Below are 16,566 nucleotides of genomic sequence, written 5' to 3'. Positions count from 1 at the left end.
TCTTGAATGCCTCCAGTGTGGGAGAGCCCACCACCTCCCTAGGTAATTGGTTCCATTGTTGTTTTTCCTGATGTTCATCCGGAATCTGGCTTCCTGTAACTTGATCCCATTATTCCATGTCCTGCACTCTGGGATGATGGACAAGAGATCCTGGCCTTCCTCTCTGTGACAACCTTTCAAGTACTTGAAGAGTGCTATCCTATCTCCCCTCAGTCTTCTCTTCTCAAGGCTAAACATGCCCAGTTCTTTCAGTCTCTCTTCATAGGGCTTTGTTTCCAGTCCCCTGATCATCTTTGTTGCCCTCCTCTGAATCCTCTCCAGTTTGTCTGCATCCTTCTTAAAGTGTGGTGCCCAGAACTGGACACAGTACTCCAGATGAGGCCTAACCAGTGCTGAGTAGAGGGGAACTAGTACTTCCTGGGATTTGGAAGCTATGCTTCTATTAATGCAGCCCAAAAGAGCATTTGCCTTTTTTGCACCCACATCACATTGTTGGCTCATATTCAGCTTGTGATTGACAACAATTCCAAGATCCTTCTCGCTTGTCGTGTTGTTGAGCCATGTATCCCCCATCTTGTAAGTATGCATTTGGTTTCTTTTTCCTAAGTGCAGAACTTGGCATTTATCCCTATTAAATGTCATTCTGTTGTTTTCTGCCCAGCGCTCCAGTCTATCAAGATCTCTTTGAATTTTGTTTCTGTCTTCCAAAGTATTAGCTATCCCGCCCAATTTTGTGTCATCTGAAAATTTGATCAGCATTCCCTGCACCTTCTCCTCCAAGTCATTAATACAAATGTTGCAGAGCACTGGGCCTAGGACTGAGCCCTGTGGTACCCCACTTGTTACCTCTCCCCAGTTTGAGAAGGTCCCATTGATAAGCACTCCTTGAGTCCAATTCTGTAGCCAACTGTGGATCCACCGGATCGTTGTTTCATCTAGCCCACTTTGAGCTAGTTTGCTCCTCAGGATATAATGGGGCACTTTGTCGAAAGCTCTGCTGAAGTCAAGGTATATGATGTCTACAGCATTCCCACGGTCCACAAGGGAGGTTACTTGATCAAAAAATGAGATCAGATTCATCTGGCAGGATTTGTTCTTGACAAATCCATGTTGGCTTCGAGGAATCACTGCATTGTTTTCAAGGTGCTTACAGATGGATTGCTTTATCATCTGCTCCAGAATTTTCCCATGGATTGATGTCAGACTGACTGGTCTGTAGTTCCCAGGTTCCTCCTTTCCACTGTTCCTTGATGCCATCTGCTGACTAGGCCCTCACATCTTGTCTTAGTCCAGGGAAGGTGGGTTTTTTGGCTACCCCGTTGTCATCTGCATCTCGTCCGAAGAAGGTGGAGGTTTTGGCTACCTCGTTGCCATTTGGTGGAATAGCATGTTTCCATCAGGTATGATGGATCCAGGCTTCCTTTTCTTGGTGTCTTTTCACGTAGACCCAATCTCTAACTTCTAGGCTGTGGCACTGTTCATGATTGGGTACAATGGATGTGCTTCTTCAAGCTGTGAATGGAAGTTCTTAACACATTTCATTAATTTCTTACAATAGTCTATGGTCAATGAATGAGTGTAGGTAGAGTCCTCATATTCGGGAGGTGAGGACAAAAATTTCATTGGCCTGCCAGTGATAATTTCATATGGAGACAAGTGGTGTTTTCTGTTTGGGGTGGCCCTCATAGATATCAGGGCTAATGGCAAAATAATTACCTAATCAGAGTTCAATTCAGCACATAACTTTGACATTTTGCTCTTCAGTATCTCATTTGTTCTCTACATTTCCCAAACTTGGCGGGGTGGTGGTGGTGATATGGGCAGTGAAAGTGTTGGGAAATGTTCATCACTCTGCACACCTGTTTCTAGTAGTTCAAAAGTTTCTTAGTGACTGTGGTAGCGTCTGCCCTCCTGCAAGGGGATGCTTTACCCTCATCCAGAAAACAGGCACACAATTTCTAACACATATTCAAACCTACGACACTTGGACATTTGAATAAAATCTATTTGCAGATGTAAAAACGGACCTTCTGAGAGACCTCTATATCCCTGCGTAACCTTCACAAGATGTGGGACTGACAGGTGATGCAACGGAGACAGATGGCCTGACAGATGGCCTACCCTTCCTTGCCGGCATGCCAACAGGGATGAAGCATGTCGGCCAAGAGAAAATGGAGTGACCCAGGCACTACCAAGCAGCCGCCTCGGGAGGGCCAAAGAGAGTCGGGGTGTAAAATACAACCTGCGCGACTCCACTTGGATTCCTTATGTTTGGGGGCAAAATCTTGGGCTATGCTGAGGTCCCAAAGATTAACAAGATATTGTGCAGCAGCCTTTTGCAGCTGCATCAGGATGGGAATTTGAGTGAGACACAAGGAGTTGCAACAGCATAGTCAGAAGTACCTCTACACATGCTCAGAGATTAAATTTATACAGCAACAGCATAAACAAAAGGAGCAATTCAGTATACTCTTCTTGTATCAATGGAACAAAGCACACATTCTTAAGCAACTCACTAATTTGAACTTTCCAGGTTTAGGTACATCCTGACCCATAGATGATTTATGGTGATCAGTTCTACACACAAAACAACTCCTCTCACTCCCTGTGCAACTCTTGCTTGACCTTCATTAGTTCACTATGCTTTACAACATTTCTATTACACTCTGGCTTTCTACAAACCTTTACTGTAGCTTTCTCCAACCTGGTGCCCTCTGCACTTTCTGTGTACTTGCTTCTCACCGGTGACTTTCAGCAAAAGTTTACACTTACTTTAACCATATAAAATCCCATTTTAATCATAACAATTTCAGTACATATACTATCTCTTCACAAACATTCAGTTTTAAGGGCTTCTGGGAGGGAGGAACATTTTGGCTCTACTTCTTCAGTAAGAGCCATCAAATGAGTGGATGGCAGAGGAACCCACAAGTTATCAGGATCAAAAATCTCTTCCTAATAAATTTACAGGACTATGATCCATTAGTATAAAAGCATGGTCTGTTTTTAAAGGGCCCTCTAGACATCATGACTTCTTTACTAAGGGGTTGGTAATTTGGGATCCCATCAATACCCATCATCTGCTTTCGGCATCCCAAGAGGGGAAATTCTTTGGTATTTAGCATAAAACAACTAGTGCCAGTATCAACTAAACATGAGTACTCATTTTCTCCGACCTTGATTTTCAAGAACAGGGCATTCAATTTCAGTTTCCAACTGTTGAGTGTCAGCGAAGGGTTTTTGTGGAAATCTCCCTGGGACTGTCATTGCCTACTTTCTTCTCCTTCTGGACTACCCACACCTCAAAAACACAATGTTTCTGGTTTTGTTTTGATGTAGGACTGGACTACCCACACCTCAAAAACACAATGTTTCCAGGATTCAAACCTAAATATATTCCATGAAATCTATGAGATCTCTTACCTTACCAAACCTGGATCCACTTTCCCTTTAATTTGTTCTATTGGACCCATCCCTTATCGAAGTCCTCCAGACCCTCCACCGGAAACAAGATCCCTCAGATGAACTCACCTAGTGGCACCTGGGCGTTGATTTCGGGTGGAGGAAAAGAGGGACATGAGCCAGATGGGTCACCAAATTGTTGTATGAACAGAACACGTTCCTTGTTCATTGTCTAGCCAGACAATAGATCACACGCGACACGGGTAAGACGGTGGATCTGAAAGCACTTTATTGCATGGCCAGGAAGGCACTCTGTCAGCAAAGGGGCAGAGAGCCCCGAATGTTCAGTGGGGCAGGTACTGACACTCAGTTACAGCACAAAGTACAATGTTATCAGCCCTCAGCTAAAAAATAATATCAAGAATAATTTAAAATGCGTAATTTGAGGGGAAACACATGTGAACTGTGTCTTTTGAAAGGAAAATATGTTTAAAAGCAGATTTAAAAACAGAATTTGTGTACAGATATACACACATGCACACACACGCACACACACACACACACACACACACACAAACACTAGGTGGCCCAAAAGTAGGTAAACAGTTGTTTAGAATGTTGATGGGAGGGGGAGAGAATGTGTGAGTAGAAGGTGTGTGGGTGGAGTCAGAATGACAGTTGGGAAGAATGAGTGACAGGGAGTGACAGTTAAATCAGTTAAGTGTAGAGAGTGAGGGGAGTGAGGCCCTTAAGTAGGTATACAGTTGTTTAGTTGTGTAGTTTTGTTTTTTTTAACTGATATTGTGAATGATGGCAGCGAACCTGAGTCAAGAACAAAGAAGTGGATTCTGAAGCAGTACTGGAAGACTGAAAATGCCGAGCGGGTGCGCACAGAGTGGCAAGAAACATCTGACACTCCTCCACCAACACGTCTGACAATTTATCGTCTTAGAAATAAATTTAAAGTAACAGGTGCAGTGGCTAATGCACCGAAATCTGGACGTCCTAGGACATCTATGACAGAGGAAAATGAGATGAGAGTCGCTCTGACATTTGCAAACAGTCCGAAAAAGTCCACACGACGTGCATCTAAGCAGCTATCCATACCTAGGACGTCCTTGCAACGCTTAATGCGTAAATTGAAATTGAAGCCGTACCGTCCAAGACTGTTACATGGTCTTCTGGAGGATGACCCAGACCGTCGGTTGCAATTCTGTGAGATGATGCTTAACCAAATCTCTAATGAACCAGACCTTCTTGATAAGATCATCTGGTCAGATGAGGCTTCTTTCAAGTTGTCAGGCCACGTGAACAGGCATAACTGTGTGTATTGGGCAGATGAAAATCCTCATTTGACTATCACATCTCAACTGAACCAGCCAGGCGTCACAGTGTGGGGTGCACTGTCCAGAGAAGGTGTTGTAGGACCGGTTTTCTTCGATACAACTGTGGATAGTAACAATTACCTAAACATGTTACAAGATGTGGTAGTGCCACAACTCAGAACCAGGGCCAACTTCGCTGAACTGCTCTTCCAACAAGATGGGGCACCTCCTCATTATGCTTTTGCGGTAAGGGACTATCTTGACAACACCTTCCCACAGCATTGGATCAGATGACGTGGCAGCATTGAATGGCCGCCATGTTCACCCGACTTAACACCAATGGACTTCTTTGGGGGGGGGGGCATAGTAAAGAATAAGGTTTTTTAGAGGAATCCCCAGACAGTGGACGAATTAAAGGAATTTATCTCAGAAGAATTTATGGACATTGATGCAGACCAGAATTTGTGTCATACTGTGTGTCACATTGTTCTGGACAGGTTTGAGGAATGTTGCAAAGTTGATGGAATACATTTTGAGCAGTTACGAGATTAAACAGTGTTAAACAAATGTAAATGTAATAAACAATGTAATAAAATGCAAATAAACTATACTGTATACCTACTTTTGGGCCACTATGTATGTATGTATGTGTATATGTATATGTGTGTGTATGTATGTATGTGTGTGTATGTATGTATGTATGTGTGTGTGTGTATATATATATATCTATCGTGGATGATCAATGCAGAAATGGAATGGAATGGATTTATGAAAAATGACACAGACCAAAAAGAGACTATTTCACTCATCCCTATGCCAAGCTGTTGCTCTAACGAGCAGACTATTTTGTTGTTTACAACTAGCTTAATTATTAAACATTTTGCATAGCAAGGTATCACTTCCCACTCCCAATCCCCTTGAGAATCGGGGGGGGGGGGGACCCTCTTTAGAACTGTAGTGCTTTATTTGGGACGTTTGCCCCCAAAATGAGAATATGCCATTTTCCACTCTGGGAATCAAAAAGCACAGCAATTCATTGCGTCCTAATAGGATTATATCTATATTTTGACAGTACGCTGCATGCAATTCTCTGGGCCATTGGCAGGGACAGGATTGAGGATTCAAGTGAAAGGAAAACTAGACAGTAATAGCTACATCATTCTACAACTTGTATTTGATGGTTAGCCTTATTAGTGGAAAAGGTCATGCATTTTGTCAGCCTGGGTACCAAAGCTTTTCTGCATATTCCTTTAATTCCTCCTTCCACCCCCAGATCCTTGATATGGAAAGAGAATCCTTCTGTAACGAAATGAATGTACAGCAGCCAGACTTACAATGGGTGGGAAGGAATGTGTTGAATGGATCCATGTTAAGCATAGATTGTTTCCTTGCTGCGTAATCAGTATTCTCCTAATCTTAGGGTAATGCTTGATTAAGAAACCACATGCTGTACTGAATGATTTGTAGAGCATTGGGCTTAGCATGTAGTCACTGAAGAGTGGGTTAATCAATTTGCTAAGTATGATGTGCATATCCATTAATTTATCTCCTTCCATGATCATTTCCTAATCAGGATTATGGGGTTTTATTTCAGATATTGTGAAATCAAAATCCAGACTGGGAATGAAGGAGAGATGCTAAAAGACATCAGTCCATTCAGATCTGCATCTTGCTAAAGACGGGTATGAAACCATAACCAAGATGAGGTAACACACAGTCTTCATCCTATGCCATTGATAGGTGACCTGCTCTTTTAAAATGCTCAGACCCTGCTTGTGGGCTTCCCTTAGTTGGCCATTGGGTGAAAAGAATGCTGGACTATATGGTCCTTTGGTCTGATCCAGCACGGCATTTTGTAGGATCTTATCCCCTCCAGGCATTCTAGATGACACTTCCATAATCCCGGACCATTGGCCATGCTGGCTGGGGCTGATAAGATCTGTAGTCCCAAACACTGAGAGGCCATGAGGTTGCCTACCATTGCCCTATATAAATGTACATAGTTGTAGCCCTGAAAAGTGGCTACAGATACTTTAACAAGGAGGTGCCTTTTACCAGATCACACCATTGGTCTGCCTAGCTCAGTAGTATCGACTCTGATCAGCTCTTGAAGGCAGCCTGGTCTTCGCCAGATCCTGGAGAAGCCAGGCACTCAACCTTGGACATTTTGCAAGCAAAACATGTGCTCTGTCTCTGAGCTGTGGCCCCCTCCCTTTGGTTGCATGCTTTGGCCTGGTGGGTGTGACCCTTGGCTCGAAGTATCAAGAATAATCACGTCCAATATTGGTGGACCTAATGATACTGTTCCAGTAGTTCTACCAATCCTTTTGGGAGCTTCTGTCTGTAATAGGACCAACAGGACATGCAGTTGGCCTCCTTGTATCTGCCATTACTGGGATGCCACAGTGAATATAAAGAGGATGGTGGTGGCGGCATGCAAAGTTGGAGGAGATGAAGTGTGCCCACTCCAAATCTCTACAGCCTCCCCCAAGCTGGTGCCCGCCCCCATGTTTTGGATTACAACTCCCATAATGCCTGACAAATGCCATTTCTAGCAATGCTGGCTGGGACAAATGGGGGTTGTAGTCCCAAATCCCCATATTTACTTTTGATGGGGTAAAGTCATTACAAGCTAATTTGACCTTCTATGTTTCATGTTTCCTCGAATGTGCACCTCTTCTTGGGGACAACTGATACTTAGCAGGTCAAGGTATTAAAAGCTTGAGAAGGGCACATTCCTTGACGGTAACAGATGTCACCACTAAGGCTGCATTCATAAGAAATACTCACCTTGCAGCACTGGAAATGTAGAAATCAACTTTTGACTTTAACAGAAGTGAATGCAAGAAATGGGCCTTTGGGTCTGTCTGTTCCAAAAATATGTGTCCATCCCACCGGTTCTCTACATTTGATTTACTCTACACTTGAACTGGCTCAGTTGAAAAGTATTGTTTTGGGGGTGCTACAAAAAGTCTGTCTGAGATGTTTGACTTGAAAGAGGGAAGTGTGCGCTTAGAGGAGTAAAGGATGTCATGGTAAATGTTGATGTGCGGATGCTCATTTTCACAATCCCCATAGCCACACCCCTGAGGAGAGTCTAAAAATTCAGGCAACTGTTTTGATCCTTGTCAACAAACCACTTCTAACAATTTTCATCTCCACCAGGAGCAGGTCTTTTCATAAAGCTAATAGGTATTAATTTCCCTTTCAACCAACAGACACTCCAGATATTTTGCATTACAACAGAGATAGCTCACAACAATATATTCTTGCTGGGAAAATCCATCTCCCCCCTTTCCCCAGCTACTGTGAGGATTGCAGCAAAGTTCAGAGGGAACATGGAAGCTTGAAGTCAATGGCAGATGATGTAATTGTCCCTGCTAAACAAAAAGTCCCTGCATGTCAACCCTGTGAGCTCTGGCTCCACTATACAACTAACTACCCAAGAGGGAAGCTGTTTGCCTCTGTGAATGTGTGAACAGTCCCTGAATTTGCCCTGTAATTGGGACACGTATTTATTTATGTATTGCTGTTGCTTTTAGATATATAGAACTGTGCTTTTAGTAGTGTCTTTAAAAACCTTTCTTCTGATCATTGAGTACTGCATACTGCTTTGAATGTTTTTGAGAGAAAGGCAATGTGTGGTGTGGAGAACCAGTGTGGTGTAGTGGTGAGAGTGCTGGACTGGGAGCTGGGAGATCTGGGTTCTAGTCCCCACTTGGCCATGGAAGCTCACTGGGTGACTTTGGGCCAGTCACAGACTCTCAGCCCAATGTACCTCACAGGGTTGTTGTCGTGAGGATAAAACGGAGTGGAGAAGGATTATGTACGCCGCCTTGGGTTCCTTGCAAGAGGAAGAAAGGCAGGGTATAAATGCAATCAATCAATCAATCAATCAATATTGTCTAAAAGAAAGAAAGAAAATATGGGGGAAGAATCTTTGAGTATCTTTTCCCAGGACTCGATCAATGGAAATTCCAGCAGTATGGAAATGCCTTTTTTTTGTTTTCTGTTCTTTTCAAAACAGTTCCTCACATTTTGCTGGCCTTTCTATAACAGTTTCACATAGTGGCGTGAAAAAAAATCTGTGAGGTTGTCAGAAACTGTTGGAATATGATCATGCTTCCATCTTTGGCTTGCAAACTCCTACTTTTAACTGCACTTTCTTTTTTGCCAAACATTTCCATCATGGAATGGAATATATTTTAGCAAGAGTGTCTGGTTTGATGTCAGATTCGGTCCACAGCCTATGTAACTGGCTCCCGTCTCTTGAGAATATCAGTACAGGAAAGCATCACCTCTGCAACACTATCTCAGTTAACAAAACGTTAATATATGCTTTGGCAGAAGACCCTGACATACATCAGATCTGGGAACAAATAAAAGTTCATGTCTAGGTGATATCTCTTATTGCCCTTTGGTTAAAGCTGGTTATCTTGGTTCCAGAGAAATGGGACCACAGAACAGTTTGACATCAAATGATGGGAAATCTTTAAGCAATGGGAGGGTACAGGAAGATAGTAGGGAAGAAAAACTCTTAGCAGTTCTAATATCTGGAATGCTGGATTAGCATGTTCTACATAAAGCTGAGCTTTTCTTTTCTTTTTTTAAAGATCTAATAGCAGCATTCCATCTTCTCCATGCCCTCTAAGGAAATATGCACAGATGGTAGTTGTATGTACGTGTCAAAGAAAGAAACGTGTCTACTGCTACCGCGTAAAAGCAATGACAAATGTGTTCAGCAGTCTACACATTTTTTATTTCTGAAAACAAATCCAAGCTCTGGATGCTACATTGCTATTCTGTCTCCTTCACTGTTGACCTGAAAGATCATGGAACACAAACAAATAATCACAAATTAGCAAGCAAGGAAGACATAAATATGCTACGTGCAAAATATATTTGTAAACATCCTAATAATAGTTACAGGAGAGTCAAGTGAGATTGCTAGAGATACATACACACCCAGTTGTAAATATAACAATGATCTTACCGTAATCATGCCACAATTATATTATAGCCAAATAGCAAAGCATAAGCTCTTAACACAAATTAATAACATTGCTAGTGTCTCCTTCTAGCTTCTCTACAATTATTTATTGGATAGGTTCTGAGAGCCAGTGTGGTGTAGTGGCTAGAGTGTTGGACTGGGGGTCATGAGATTCGGGTTCTAGTCCCCACTCGGCCATGGAAGCTCACTGGGTGACTTTGGGCCAGTCACTGCCTCTCAGCCCAACCTACCTCACAGGGTTGGTGTCGTGAGGATAAAATGGAGAGGAGGAGGATCACGTACACCTCCTCGGGTTCCTTAAAGAGGAAAAAAGGCGGGATATAAATGTAATAAATAAATAAATAAATAAATAGGTTCCAACATAATAATCTTGGGCCCGATCTACACTTCGTTTCATATCAATATGACCCCATCATGGTGAGGCTATATCCCTCTTGCACATTTATACCTCGTAGCACACACAGTGACATCTGTTGTGGCCTTTTGGATAACGCGGCATAAAAAGCAGGAAATAATGCTAGAAAAGCGGTATATGGGATGCATAATGTGCCCCAACAGTTATCAGTGCACTTCAGTACGATAAAAAGCACTGGTGTACGTCTAGCCCAGGTCTAATACACTTTGTCTTATTAGACTGAGAGCAAGTTTTGTGTCCATGTGCTTTGTGTCTTTCGCTCAGCTATTCTCCCTTTGCTCACACATTGCAATAGGAGTCTTCTGGGGTTTAACCTATCATCTCCTGTTGCATCCATACTGGCAAACTGTGGTTTATTTTCTGACTATAAACCAGGCCTGGATCCTAGTTTTTGTCTAACTGATCTGTTAGATCCAAACTGGCTCACTCTTTAAGGCAATGGTTTTCAAACATTCTATCTTCAGCGACCGCCTTCCACATCAGCTTGGCTGCCCAGGAATCATCTTATGTGTCTGCCATGGAATCCTTATATACTGCAGTGACTGGGGCTGTTTGATGCCCCTCCCCCCCCCTTAAATCAAGCCTGAGCCTGCCTTTGTTGTTTGTTCCAAGGTACATGAGGCTGCACGAGATGCTGTATTGGGGCTGGTGGCAGCATGTGCTGCATCCTTTGGTAAATAGATCTTTGCCCAGAGCACTAGCCAGGCCTCTTGGGCTTTGTCATTACACTGTGCTATATGAAAGGGTACCTTAGAATGCATCCAAAACTCTCCTGTAGTTGCACGTTGCATGAGGAACATAGGAAGCTGCCATATGCCAAGTCAAATCATTGGTTCATCCATCCCAGCACCGTCGATACTGATAGGCAGTGGCTCTCCAGGGTTTCAGACAAGGTTCTTTCTTAGCCCTACCTGGAGATGCTGAAGACTGAACCTGGGACATTCTGCATGCAAAGCAGGTGCTCTACCACTGACCTACTGCCCCAGCTTGAGCTGGGCAAACTGTATTTCAAGCAAGCAAGCATCTCCATCGCTACCAATGTTCTCATTGAAGAACATCTGGGATTGGAGCCAGGATCTGCCTTCTGCAAAGGAAGGGTTCCACTTGCAGAACATCCTTCTGCTCGATATTTGGGGATCCTCCTTCCCTCCACACTACAGCTCACCCCATTCAGCAGGCTTTTCTGACTCTCTGTGTAGCACTTCCACAGGCACTGCTGTGAGAAGGAGGCAGAAAAGTCCACTTCCACCAGCACAGTTGATCCAGCTTAAATCTGGATCCAACCCCTGATCAGTTCCCAATCCAAGGCACTCTAGGGCTCCCTGGAAGACATTTTGAAAACCATTGCTCTAGCCTAAAAATAAAACAAGTGTATGTATTAGCATCTGATAAAAGTTAGGGTGGGGAGGGACATGTGCACTGTGTGTTACACTTAGCAATTTGTACACTGATGTGTTAAAGGAGGAAGAAACATTGAACCCCGTTGGATTTCAATTTCTTAAGCTAAATGGAGTGTGGATGGATCTGCACATAACTGAGTTATAAGTCTAATGGAGCCTCAATTGGTTTATTCACCTCAAAGTAAAAATGAAATGATGCGCCGGAAGTGCAACTCTTGCAAGGGCGATAGCAGCCTCACCGAACATCTCCAGCAACGTACATGGCACAATCTTAGGATAAAGACAGACCTAATATAAAAGCAGAGCTCGCAGCAGATTCTCAAACTGCAGTCTGGGCTTTCCATCCACTTTCACAACTGAAATGAAAAAAACGTGCTCCCCAATCAATCAAACACCAGCAAAGCTTTCAGTCTTACCCTTCCGCCATGCTTAAGACAAGCTGCTGACCTTTAAACATAATTTTTATAGCATCGTATGAATGTTCATGTTTTTATCTGTTCATTTGTCATATGTGTGTGTAAATAAATATTGTGTGTGTGTGTCTATATATATATATAATACACACACACTTTTAATGTGGAAAATCACGCTTGGAATTGTAGGGAGGAAATTTATTGGCAAGATCATGGGGGTCAGTCCAATCGTGCTATGCATGGCTGGTTTCTGCTCAAAATTTGCAGAACTGTTGTCTTCAGAGCTCAGCCCTTGACAGTGAAGGTTCATTTGAACTGAAGGCCATGAGAGCCCTTCCAGAGTGGCCTGACTGTTCTAAACATGTTATGTGCATCTTTGTCCTTACTTCGAGAGCAAAGGCATAAGCCAGCCAACTGAAGCACTTCTAAGACCCATTTATTTCCTTTTAGAGTTAATTATTTAGGCTATTTTTTGATCTGCTTTTCAATGCTGTCTGATTCCCAAAGAGGGATACGGCGAAAAGACTTTAGAGGTACAAATAATTAAAACAAAGATGACAAATTGTGCTATGCAGTGATGGTGGCAGAAATCAACATTCATCCCATTCCATTTGGAGCTGGCTTTGAATTCAAATGGCCCACCATGAAACTTCCTGGTTTGGGGCACTTAGAGATGTTATTATATTAAGAGGTATATAAATATTACAAACAAACAAACAAACAAACTGCTCATGCTTGTGCCAGGAAGATCTTTAGTCCCAGGGCTAAACAGCAGAACAATCATGGAAAACGATGACCCAAATATTGGGGTGGGTGGGAACAGCTGGAATCAGCCCTCCCCCTGTGCCTTCCAGCCACTGTCTGCTTTCTGGAAGAGTTAAGCACAGCTGAAAGTTGACAAGGCTTTAAAAAGTGCTTAACTGGTTGGATCATAGTTGAAGTATTTTACACTGGGCATGGGGTAAAGCCACTGTATGGCCAACTTTCTGGCTGTGGTGTCTGATGAAACACCATAAGAATTTACAAGATGTATTTATTTCATGTATATTCTGCCTTAAGCTGTTCAGGGCAAGGTGCACAGGGTTTTCCCCAATCTTCATAATAATTGCTGTCATCCTAATAGCCAAGTCAGATGCTGAGTTATGATGCCTATGTCACCAAAACGGGGCTGCTGAAAAACAAGCGGGAGCTGTCAGCATTCTCACAGGAATACCAAGGTTTGCAGAAGTACAAAATAACTTGGGGTGGGGGGAACTAAAGGGCACCATGCCCTAAAAGAGCCTAATGAGGACTGAGCACCTATCTGTTATGGGGTGTGCATGACAAAGCCATGGGTTCTGGATGGCTCATCAACCACCCCAACAACCCAGCCTCGCCAGGTTTGCACACACACATACCCCGGCTTGCATTTTCAAAATGCAGAATGGCAAACCTTGCAGGGAAATTCACCCACAGTGGCTTCACATTACGTGTGAACCAGGTCATTCAGACTGCCCCTCAATCAAGGATGACTTAAGGGTGAGCAGCAATTTGAACACAAATCCCTCTGGTTGACGTCTGACCCTCTCTCAAAATCAAGCTTTGAACCCGGTCACTACACCATACAGCAGTTGATATCACTGGATGATAAATGAGTTCCTTTGCTTTTTAGTGGTTGCAGAGAATTCAGCTCTGTTAAACAGTTCTCAATTACCTGATCGCTTGCTGGAACCCATCCTTGAAGCTAAGTTGCTGCCTGGCTTTCATGTTGAGTTTGGCTTCTTGAAAGAAGCCGAAGAAAGGATAGATTTCTCCTCTCCCGTGTTTGTGGTCTCTCCTGCTCCAAGATGGGGGCACGGGCATAAATAAAACAAATGGCACTTAACACACAATGAGGCATCACACTGGTGGTTTTCTCCTCTGCCAAGAACCTGACCCTCATGACCTCGTACACCTGCTACAACTCAGCAGAGGAACCACAAACATATTTATGTGCTGACACAGTTGAAAAGCGTGTGCAGCATCCAAAATAATAAGCAAACCTTTACCTGAACCTTCTTGTTGTTTCTGTCATCTTCCCTTGAAGGAGAAAGCTGCTTCTTTCTTCTTCTTCTTTTGGTCATGCAGCTTCTGTGCAAAATGTCGAGGGACCAACTGTGCCTTTGCTTTGCTGTATTCTGTTTGAGTCAAGGTTTCAAGATTCATACTGTTAAAGACTGGTGGTGGTGGTGGTGATGGGGACTCCTTAATCTGGAATCAGATCCCCCACCCCCATTCCAGGGTGCTGTTTAATCCAGATGGCAGTTCTACCCCACACCACCTATACCTCAACACACACAGTTTTTCAACTGGATAGAAAAGTATAGGGGGGTTGTTAGTGTCACTTGCGATGTGATCAGAAATAATGTGACACCAGCCTAGTGATATTATTGGGCACTTCATAGTAAAAACTTCATTGCTTGGAGCCATAGGCCACCACAATGTACATAAAAAGACAAGAAAACAGTACAGCCATGTGTTTATATAGACATACCTTCACATATCCAACAGAAACATCCCCTAAGTCTTTTGGGATTTGGTGCCTATTTTCCTTGCTGCCAAGACAAATTTTTGCTACCTGAACAGTAGTGAAAAACATCAATGCAAGAGCACATTTATTTATTTATTTAAATCCAAGCAACACACAATAAAACAATTTAAAATATACAGAACATTAAAACCACATATCTGGTCTAAGAGGGGTCTGTTTGACAGGGACTGGAGAATAATGGCAAGAAGTGTTTGTAAGTAAGAATTGTTGCACCACACACATTTTGGGTGCAATTTACCCGTATTCTGGGTTTTTGTTCTTTTGTGGAAGTAGAAGAGCTACTATTTAGGGTAGGCAAAGAGGCTATCCCCTTTTCCTCCCCCATCTTTATTTATTTAAAAGTTTTATAGCTAAATCCTTTAGGGTAAACCCCTCCCAAAGTGAAATACAACAAACTAATAAAACAGTGATAAACAAGATGATTAATTAACAGTTAAAAGCAAATAGCACCACATACACAACAGCACCAGTAGAGTCTTAATTCAGTTATAAGCCAGGGTAAATAGTTGAGTCTTTAAGGGTGCAATCCTATGGGGATAGGTGGCTGCCTCCAAACTCCAAAAGGAGGCGACCACCTATCCAATGAAGGGCAGGAGAAGCACAGAGATCATTCCCCCCACACTTCTCCTGACCTGCATTTGTGGCTAGACAGCCGATTTCGGCTGTCTAGCCATGGGAAGGCAGAGCAGGGGAGGAGGCTGCTGCACGACACACAGGACGTCGTACTGGCATTTCCACATTCCCTGCCCTGGAAGCCCCCCCACCCCCAACACCCTGTTTTGGCTGCTCCATGCTCCTCTTCCGAAAGTGGAGTGGCTGTTCTGCGCTGCCTGCAAGGCAACGCGGAAGGGGGGGAAGGTCGGTTCCTGGAGAACCACATATCCTACGGCCGTCTGACTAGCGGCTAATGCTATAGGATCACTCCCTCTGGCCCACTTGAAGGCCTGTATTCATTTCAGACTACATGTGATTATTCCTTAGGAACACCTTTATTTCCTGTGTGACTATATATATTGTTATGAACAACAAAACCAGCCTGTGTGTGCATGCCAAACACACCAATCCATTTGCTTAAAACAAAGACTGCATGACTTGGGCCAATAATCTCACTATTAGTTACTATGAGGTATAACAACAAAAAAGGTAAAATAAATGCTCTTCAAACGCACTGCTCTTTTGCAAGGTAATCTTGGTTTCAAAAATGTTTGTCAGTAGTAAACAAGATAAATACAGTCTCAACTCAAACACTAAAAGAATGACACTATTGAAACAAATATGGCCCAGGATCTGTCTCGTGTTATAATTCATATTCCAGAATGCCACAAACTTCAGTGATTATTCAAAGACTCCACGCCTACATTCCAGTTTACCACATTGATTAATAACATCTGTTTCTCCATTTCCACACTTTGCCACTTTTTTTCTTGCGTTGCTTTCCTTGAAGGCATCATCTTATTTTCCAATGTCGCCTCAGACCATTTCATTACTAACAGATCCATAACATACCCCTTTATTCTTACATTAACTTTCATGCCCTTTTGTCATGCAGCACAAAAGGGTGCAGCCCAGACATACTTTGGCCACATCATGAGAAGACAGGATACCCTGGAGAAGATGCTGATGCTGGGGAAAGTGGAAGGCAAAAGGAAGAGGGGCCGACCAAGGGCAAGATGGATGGATGATATTCTGGAGGTGACGGACTCGACCTTGGGGGAGCTGGGGGTGGCGACGGCCGACAGGAAGCTCTGGCGTGGGCTGGTCCATGAAGTCACGAAGAGTCGGAAGCGACTGACCAAATAAACAACAACAAGACCTTCAGGAGTGGGCAACTTGTGGCCCTCCAGATGTTTGGGCCCACAACTCCCATCAGCCCTAGCCAGCACAGCCAATGGTGAGGGATGATGGGAATTGTAGGCCAAAACATCTGGGGAGCCACAAGTTGCCCACCCTTGACTCAGGCCCTTAGATCCTTGTTTTGTCTGTTTGGAGGTTTTCTAAAGAATAACTTCTTGGGAGCCAGCCAGTGACTTC

General features: G+C 43.4%; 1 protein-coding gene across 7 annotated transcripts in view; it reads right to left on the bottom strand.

The window, feature by feature from the left end:
- Positions 1 to 9,466: 9,466 nt before the first annotated feature.
- Positions 9,467 to 16,566, bottom strand: part of LOC146352719 (uncharacterized) — a 41,386-nt gene continuing 34,286 nt past the window's right edge. For 3 of the 7 annotated variants that reach the window (XM_084832158.1, XM_084832160.1, XM_084832159.1), the window contains 5 exons: positions 14,479 to 14,562; positions 13,994 to 14,122; positions 11,729 to 11,823; positions 9,969 to 10,034; positions 9,467 to 9,549 (listed from right to left, as the gene is read on the bottom strand). In XM_084832158.1, the coding sequence (XP_084688284.1) occupies positions 10,013 to 10,034; positions 11,729 to 11,823; positions 13,994 to 14,122; positions 14,479 to 14,562 (330 nt within the window). In that variant the 3' untranslated portion in view covers positions 9,467 to 9,549; positions 9,969 to 10,012. Of the gene's footprint in view, positions 9,550 to 9,968; positions 10,035 to 11,728; positions 11,910 to 13,659; positions 13,783 to 13,993; positions 14,123 to 14,478; positions 14,563 to 16,110; positions 16,324 to 16,566 lie in introns of all 7 variants that reach the window. The other 4 variants (XR_014787374.1, XR_014787376.1, XR_014787375.1 and 1 more) reach the window with 4 other exon arrangements.

The sequence above is a fragment of the Heloderma suspectum genome, chromosome 2, assembly GCF_057233095.1.
Source record: "Heloderma suspectum isolate Gila_16-S chromosome 2, 16-S_ref, whole genome shotgun sequence".
Lineage (NCBI taxonomy): Eukaryota > Metazoa > Chordata > Lepidosauria > Squamata > Helodermatidae > Heloderma > Heloderma suspectum.
Note: the sequence above shows the minus strand (reverse complement) of the source record. Positions and strands in the feature narration are given on the sequence as shown.